This window comes from Arachis hypogaea, chromosome 14 (genome assembly GCF_003086295.3).
Source record: "Arachis hypogaea cultivar Tifrunner chromosome 14, arahy.Tifrunner.gnm2.J5K5, whole genome shotgun sequence".
Classification (NCBI taxonomy): domain Eukaryota; kingdom Viridiplantae; phylum Streptophyta; class Magnoliopsida; order Fabales; family Fabaceae; genus Arachis; species Arachis hypogaea.
The window spans coordinates 12,520,848-12,529,902 of record NC_092049.1 but is presented as its reverse complement, the minus strand read 5'-3'; the positions used below and the strand labels follow the sequence as shown (position 1 = coordinate 12,529,902).

Genomic DNA, 9,055 nt, shown 5'->3' with positions numbered 1-9,055 from the left:
CAGCGGCTCCGGTGATGGTGGAAAACCTCAGTGGCAGCTGCAATAACATCGCAGTGATAACCATATCCCTAGAAATTGAAAGGATGGAAATCGAAAGCAAGAATACTCTTTACCAATGGCAGTGGTGGCAGCTAAGAACTCCGACAATGGCTGCGGCAGCTTAGAAGTGTCTCTGTCGGTTCAGCAGCAGCAACAACTCTAATAGCTAGTTAGTACCATTAATACTATCACAGGTTCAAGAACAGGAGAATCGAACCCAGAAGAAGAAGGTTGGTGCTATCTTCGACTCTGATGGCGGTGCATGACTCACCGGCAACCGTGGCGGCAACGGCAAGGATGGTGGCTCCTCTGGCTCGCACGGTTCTATCTCCCTCTCTCCCTCGCGTCGTTCTTTTCTCCACGGTGGAATCCAACAGGGACCGGCAGTGATGGAAACCCCTTCTCCGGCGTCACTCTCGCTTGTTTTCCCCTTTTCTGGCGATGGCGACGACTTCCAACAATAGCAGCAGCAACAGATGCAAACTCCCTCTCTCTTCCCGATCCCCCTCTTCGTGGCAACCTAGCGACGGTGACCCTAGAGACTGGAAGACGAAGCAACTCGGCGATGACGGTGCTGGCGCGAACCCTCGACGGCAGCGGCTTGGTGGCGAGCTGACGCGGCCTCCTCTTCATTTGCAATGGCGACGCTGGCTCGGCTCCATGGAACGGTGGCGATGAAGATGCTTCCAGCGGCAGCTCTGGCTCAGCGACGCCTCTCTCTCCCTCCGCAATGGTGGCGCGGTCCCTTCTCCCTTCTTGGTCTCTCTTCCTCTTTGCCCTCCCTTTCTTTCTTTCCTTCTTTCTTTCTTTCCCGTTTTCCTTTCTTTCTTTCTTTCTTGGTCTCCCCTTTCCTGTTCTCCCTTTCTGTTTCTTTCTTTATTTTCTTTTCTCTCTTTCTTTTTTTCCTTGATTTCTTTGTTATGTTACGTTTCTGGAATAGGAGAAAGGGGGAGGGTAATGGCGGCTGGGAAAAAGGGGGAAATTATTAAAACTAGGGTTTTGTAGTGTAAAATATTAGGATTTGTATAAAGTAAAAATATTAATAAGATAGTAGGGTTAAGTAATAATTCAAATTAAAATTTAATATAAAATAATTATGTTTGAAATATCATTTTATTATCAACTTGAAATCTATTTTCGAATAAATACTAATTCAACGAAAATCAGTGGTAATTAGATTAATTCTCCTTCATTTATAAAATAAGGTTAAGAATCTATATATTAAAATTAAGGTATATAAAATACTCATCATTTTTTCAATTATAAGAACTCGAAATAATAAATAAAAGTTTACTCAATTTTTATATAAAAATATCTAAAATGCAGCCTTAAATAAATATAATACATCATAATAATTTATTAATAACTTTCAAAAACTTAAGGGTCTTACAGTTACCATGGCTTCATGGGTAGCATTATACACTTTTAGGTCATAACCTAAGGTTACGATCTTCAACCCTAACTCATGGGCTTTCTCAAATGCAATGAATGAATGCGATGCTCCCGAATCAAATAAAGCATTTAAAGTTTGACCAGCCATTTCACAGTTACCTCGAATGAGTGTCTCGGATCCCTCTGCACCCCTAGCTGAGGTGGTGAACACCCGACCGGTCTGTTGTGCTTTCCTAGCACCTTGTTTCTGCTTCTCCGGACAATTTGCGGCTCTATGCCCAGCCTTTCTACAATTGTAGCACAAACCCCCATCCGGCCTTGCATAGTGCTCCCGGATGGTGACTTCCACACCTAGTACAAGCTTGATCATTCTGAGGCTGCTTCCCAAACCTTTTCCCTTGGGAGTTGTTGTTGTTGGGCCTCCTAAAGGAACCTCCCCTCTTGAAAGATGGACCTCTAGGTGCAAAGCTCTTCCCTCGGTTCTGTGGAAATGATCTTTTGTGACTCCCTTTCTCAGTGGCTGCCCTCTTCACACACTCTTCAGCAACCCTACACTTGTTCACCAACTCGGAGAAAGTCTTAATCTCCATTGGCCCCCACCGAACCGAAAATATCGCTCCGGAGTCCTCCTTCATACTTAACACACTTCCATTCCTCATATTCCACCGGAGTCCCTTGACACATACGAGAGAATCTGAACAGCTCCTCAAACTTGTCAGTATACTCAGATACGGACATAGTACCCTGCTTCAGCTGCAACAATTCAAGCTCTTTGGCCGTCCTAGCAGAAGTCGGAAAGTACTTCTTATAGAACTCCTCTTGGAAGACATCCCAGGTGATATAATCATCACCCTGCTGCAGGAGGCGTCGGATACCCTGCCACCAATGCAATGCTTCACCAGTGAGCAAATAGGTAGCGAACTCCACACGCTGCCCTTCAGGTACCACCTGCGCTTGCAGTGCTCGTTCCATAGCCTGAAACCATGTATCGGCTTCAGTCGGGCTAGTAGTTCCCTTGAACTTCGGTGGATTAACCTTCAAAAAGTGTGCCAGTGTCATCGGACCCTGAACTCCACCTCCGTCATTACCGTGGTTGTTCATCTGTTGACCAAGAGCCTCAGCAGTGGCTTGCATAGCAGCAGCCATGTTCTCCAACGCAGTCATAAAGTTCACCGGGTCATTAGGGTTAGTCTCCGGCGCACGAGCATTAGTACGACCTCTCCCACGACCTCTACCGCGTACACGAGACGCCATCTGGTTCCTATACACACCAAACAATCGATATTAAGTTGATCAGTCTCAATATCGGAAGTCTAGTGCTTCAAAGTCCCAAATGCTTGCTCATGAACGTTTATGCCAATTATATCAAGCAGATATACTAATAGCACATAACACACACAGAGAATGCACAGAAGTATAGTCAGTCCATTCCTCAGGCTCTACAAGAACGAACTGCTCTGATACCATAATGTAACACCCTACCATACAGAGTCTTATGCTTAAGTCATAATTCAGAGATGGCAAGGTATTACGACCTCTAAAACAAAAATTTAGTACGTATAGTAGTATGAATAATTGGTTATAACTAGGAGCCTTTGTAGAAAAAGGGGTAAACAAAAACCGTAACTCGAACGCGCAACACTCCGATCGATAACATAACGAGCAAAGGATAAGCTAACGCAAGATCATATATATATATATATAAAGAGTGTCAAAAACGGGAATATCAAGACTCAAAATCCGGCTGCGAAGATAACCGGTCCGAGCATAGCAATATATACATATAATAAAATAAGGAAAACCCAAAGGAAACCCAAAGGGACACAAATACAGAACCCTACTCTCCAAAAATCTCCTATAAGAGGAGTCATCACAGTTTGTATTATTTAATGGAGATAAAAGTATCTAAACAAGATATATAAACCAAGACGGAGTCCCGAGAACAAAGGATCTTCGCTAATCCAGAAGTCTCCAGCATGCCTTAACGAGAAGCCTCGCGTCCTGCATCTGAAAACCACAAAATCCGCATGGGTGAGAACCAGAGGTCCCCAGCACGGTAACAACTTCCACATATATAATACATAATAATAGAGGAAAGCCGAAGGCAATCCTAGAACTTCCTCCAGATAATATCAAAGCTTATAAACAAGCTAAACCGTAAGTGGCAACTGACTAAAGATCCTTCAGTCTAACTAATACTTCCCTTTCCAATTCCTTCAGACCTCCCAACCACCAGTAGGAGTATAATATAGCAAACACAGTTATATCAGACAAGAGATTTACAAATAGGAACAGATAAGGCATTTAGACAATTAGCAAGTAATATGCAGTCAAATAGGCAATCTCAAACAATTCATGTAGTATGCTTATGATGCATGCCTGTCCCTAGTGGCTGATGATATCATCTGTCGATTATAGAGACAACCCGACAAGTCCCGGTAGCTAACCATTGGACTGTCCCTCTGTCGCGCATCCCCAACTCGAGTTATACTCATCATAAACTTGATCATAATCATGATCCATATCCATCACCCTCACTGGTGAATATTTACGGGGGCGAGCTCATCCGGGCCTTTCACAGTGCCCGGCCACACTTACGACATAGGGTCAAAAGAGCTTCGAGTCTCAACCTGGAGCACGTGGTGGCTAGCCACTGCTTCCTCCCAGGGAAACCCTCATCTCCGATGGTGGAAGTGCAAACATTCACAATTCATTCAATAGCATATATGCATTTATACTTAGCCATAATCATGGCTCCGCCGTAACACGGCAATAATCTAGCCATCCGGCTCACGGTTAAATCCATAACCAGCCAATTCATTAACAATTACGGCCCTTCGGCCTATGGCACAACAAGCACTTCCACCGCCATCCTCCACATCTCACATAATCATCTTTGATCCTCAATGATCATTCATTTTTCCCCTTGCTTCACTCGCAAGTTACCACATTCACTAGCCCTTTTTCTCATGCTAGGCATATCATAATGATTTAAGACATAAGTGGTGAGATCGGAGGCTTAGAAGTATGAAATTTGGCTTTTAAAACTCAAAAATCAACTTTGGGATGAAAACAGGGCCACGCGTACACGCACTCCGCGCGCACGCGTGGATGGCCTTAAAACTCATCGACGCGCAAGTGTCACACGCGCGGACGCGTGGATTGAAAATTAGCCAACGACACGCAAGCGTCAGCCACGCGTACGCGTGGGTGCTCTTGCGCCCCAGGCACAAAACTGGCACAACTTTGGCACAACTCTCGGGAAAATGGCTGGGCATTTGGTACAGCGCATCGACGTGCCCGCGCACACCACGCGCACGCGTGGATGGTGCTTTCTCGAAGAACGGCGCGTACGCGCCAAGTGCGCCTACGCGCGGAGGGTCATTCTGCTAAAAATTTTCTAAGTTAAAAGCTGTAGAATTTACAGATTCAACCCCCAATCTTCCGACGGACATAACTTTCTCATTTTAAATCGTTTTTCACCCGTTCTTCAAATGACATGGACATCCCGGATCCAATTTCATTTCTAAATAGATTTGGCACAAATCAGAGATCCGTAGTCCAAGTTATGTCCCGTCAAAGTATCCCCAAAAACCATGTTTTTATACAAAACCATAAAGTGCCATTTTCAAAACAAGCCACTTTCAACTCTTTTCAAAATCAATCAAAACATGCCAATTTCATCCCTTTTCTTTGAAATCAATCAAAATGTACCAAAATCAACATCAAGCCATCCTCAACTCACACATTGACACTTTACCAAGGTTCCCAAAACCACATCCAACCATTTTAACACTTCTCAATCAAATGGCTAAAGGACAAACGCAATATCATGTCATACATCCTTCCTCATCCCAATTTCCAATAATTCCATTTCCAATCAACCATCATTATACCTAATCATCATCATACTCACCATCAACATGGTACCACCCATCAATTCAACCTCAATCATTCATCAAGCATATATCACAACATGCATTTTCTCATATATCACACAATCAAGGCATCAATATTCATAATCACATATATGATCAAATCATATATCTCAATCATTCAACAACATCATCAATTCAATGCCTATCTTAGGGCCTCTAGCCTAAGTATTTCCTACCACATTACATATTAGATACGGGAAACCGAAACCATACCTTAGCCGATTTCCCTAGCTCAACCGGAGCACTTCCAAACCACTTGTCCACAAGCTCTCAATGTCTCAACACCTCCAAGAACAGATTTTATCACACAAAACCCTCTCCCAAGCTTTCCAAAGTCACCAATCAAGCTCCAATATTCACATATACACAACCTAAGCCACAATCATCATATCCATACACAACATCTCAATACCCAAACATCATAGAACAACAAATTACACTAGGGTTGAGAATCTTACCACACCCAAGGTCCAAGGAGACAAGATTAACCTTCTCCTCCAAGAGAGTTGGGTCCTATAACATCAAAGAACCCAAAATCTCAACATTTTTGCTCATGAAACTCGAAAACAAGGCTGGAAATTCGAAGAAAAAAACGTGACTTACCTCAAGATTGATTGTATGGGTTTTGTAGAGCTCTCCACGGTGAACGCGTGGCCGCAAACGGTGCGGCAATCGGAGCTCTAGATCAAAAGTTATGGTGGTTTGAAGATCAACCAAGGGAGAGAACTTGAGAGAGTGTTCTTCCCCCCTCCATCTTAATTTTCAGCGTGTGTTTGTGTGTTGTGAGGAGAGAGAGTGCTGAAAACTAGGGTTTTAGTTTAGTTTAGTTGGGCTAAGGGCCCATTTTGGGTCCGGTTGGACCGGTTTGCCCCGTTCGGTCCAATCTTGGTTCGATTTCTATAAAATTGGTACCGAAATTCTCGTCCCAATCTCCTCTATCATATTAAGCCATAAAAATAACATTTTTGGCTTTCTAGAATAAATTCTCATTTATGGGTTAATTAGCCGTTAATTAACCGGGTCTTACAAGACACTTAGCATACATACTACTAAAATACAAAAATATCTAAAACTTTATTTTACAGATTAAATGTTTTAAATAATTGCAAAATCAAAGTAAAATGAGAATTTTAAGATGGATGAAGGTAAAATTTTTAGAAAGGATTAAATATTACAAAGTAGATTTAAGTATTATTAATTTTTATTTCTTAAACAAATCAATTATATTAATAAAAGCATGCCCCCATAAACTCTTATTATAAAAACACTACAGTATTGAAGCTAATAATATGTATTTGCCTATCAAATACAATATTATTTAATACGTATGGAGAAATTTTTTTGTGTTTTTTATTCACTATTTTTGCATCATACCGTGGTGCACTATAAAATTTACATTTCTTTAAATCTTTGTAATCTTTAGCATAGAACAACATGCAACCATTAACGCAAAAATAAATCTTTACTGAAATTAACCCGAGTTTAGAAATTACTTTTTTAGTTTTGTTCTTGTTTGGATGAACTTCTGAGGTATAGCTCGTCTCTTACACTGTTGTAATATGTCTTTTCTTTAATGAAGTGAGAATAACTCGAACGTCAAAGAATACAGTTGGTGGATACCTGCAAAAGATACTCCGAGCTCAAGTCAGTAAGTGTTTAAGAGATATAAGAATTCTACAATTATAGAATGTTAAAACATGCATGAAATAGAACTTATCATATGGTTTTTCTTGAGATATAGAAATTGGTGCCTTTATAGGCGTAGAATTGATGAATAGAGTTGATGTTATGACCTTTTGTCATTAAGTCAGAATAATGGTTATTAAGATCAACTGTTACAAACTTAGAATAAAGGCAAATAAAGTCGAGTTATGACTCATGGTGCATAATAAAAATCGAGCTATAAGGAGACGGATCACAGTTCCCAAGCTTTGCCTCCCGATCATATGTATGATCCAGGCTAAGCTTAGAAAATGAAATGAGTTATAACTCGGTTAAAAGATAAGTGAATAACGATATGGTAAACCCCCAAACTTAGGCAGGTTATTACATCGGCATTTTTTCAAAAAAATAAATAATTCTACAATGAGTTTTATCTGCTCAAGTTGACTATGAGATAGATACTTCGTCAACCTATATCAAGAGACCGATGATTATTTATTGCTCATCTTTAATTTATGATTATTAGCTTAATGAATAAAGATGTTGTGAACTGAATATGATAATAAATATACATAAATTGTAGAATAAAATAAATAAATTGGTTACTCATATGCTAAGTAGTGATATTTTGAATTAAGAAATTTTAAAGGATTACTTTGAGGGTTAGAGCCATTTTGTATTGGCGAATTTGAATTTGAATTCATGACTTTAGTGTTAAAAATTCTACATGTAAATTCATGAAGTTGTCATAATAAGATTCAATATTTAATAAATGCAAGAGTTTATTGTATATATGGATGACTTGAATCCAACACTTTACTTTCTTAGCATGTAATTTCAAATGTTATGACAGAGAAATAGAATAATATTAATTAAATCAAAATGCATTAAAATATAGTGGTTACAAGTTACTATATTTATTGACTTTTGCTCCTATTCCTCTCAAATAGGATCTATGCCATGAATAGTAGGTTCTAGGAACTGATATAGTAAAAAGAAAGAAATAGTTAGTCATGGTCTCATCGAGGATAGAAAATGCATAAAAAGAATTATGGATAGAACATATATAGCTCAAGATCAGTCTTTTTAACCGAGCTTGGTGTTAAGATGTAATATGTATAAGATAGTAATTGAGAGAGAGTTTGTCCTTGTTTAGAAAATATAGCCAAATGTGCTTGATAAGGTAGCCAAGCTTTGTTGTTGGTTTGATTGATAATTGAGTTGTTCGATCTTAAATTCATTGATAGCTGAGTTTGTACTCAGATTAATTGAAAATCGAGTATTTTTTTTAGATTGATTGAAAGCCAAATTTGTTTTGGATTGGTTAAAAGCCGAGTTTATTTTCGGATTGGTTGAAAGTTGAGTTTGTTCTCGGATTGATTGAAAGCCGAATTTATTCTCGGATTAGTTGAAAGGCGAGTTTGTTCTCGGATTAGTTGAAAGACGAGTTTGTTCTCGGATTGATTGAAAGCCGAGTTTGTTCTCGAATTAATTGAAAGCCAATTTTGTTTCGGATTAGTTAAAAGCCGAGTTTGTTCTCAGATTGATTGAAAATTGAGTATTCTTGGATTGATCGAAAATCGAGTCTTTTTTTCATATTGATTGAATCATTGATTGACTATGATATGTAAAATGTTATAATATGTAAAAGTGAGCAATTGGAATGTATAAAGTACATTAAAATTTACGATGTATTAAAATTTGATAAAAGATTTTTATAAGCAAACTAGATTAGACATGGTTATACCGATGTATAAATGACTTGGGAATTTGTTCTATTAAGGTCATTTACCTTTCATTACCGAGGTATACATGACTTGGTAATTTGTTCTATTGAGGTCATTTGCCTTTCATTACCTGTAATGGTTAAACAAAGAATTATCAGAATAAATAATAATCATGGAATTAGTATAATTACTTTGAGCTATTTCATTATTTGAATGAATTTGTAGTTGTCTGTCTTTTCAAATTCAAGAAAAAATGTTAGTCATCTAATCATCACTTTTGATATAAAGAGCAAACCA

At 39.1% G+C, this 9,055-nt stretch overlaps 1 protein-coding gene across 1 annotated transcript; it reads right to left on the bottom strand.

Moving 5' to 3' along the window:
• Nucleotides 1-912: 912 nt before the first annotated feature.
• On the bottom strand, nucleotides 913-5,977 carry LOC140178817 (uncharacterized). Its single transcript, XM_072216075.1, has 2 exons — nucleotides 5,828-5,977; nucleotides 913-5,740 (listed from the first exon to the last, which is right to left on the bottom strand). Exon 2 carries the CDS (start codon nucleotides 2,683-2,685, stop codon nucleotides 2,011-2,013), a length of 675 nt encoding a protein of 224 aa, XP_072072176.1. The 5' UTR covers nucleotides 2,686-5,740; nucleotides 5,828-5,977; the 3' UTR covers nucleotides 913-2,010.
• Between the last annotated feature and the right edge of the window lie 3,078 nt (nucleotides 5,978-9,055).

Coding starts and splice junctions, on each gene's coding strand:
- LOC140178817 (XM_072216075.1), bottom strand. CDS start 2,685: ATGGCGTCTCGTGTACGCGGTAGAGGTCGTGGGAGAGGTCGTACTAAT.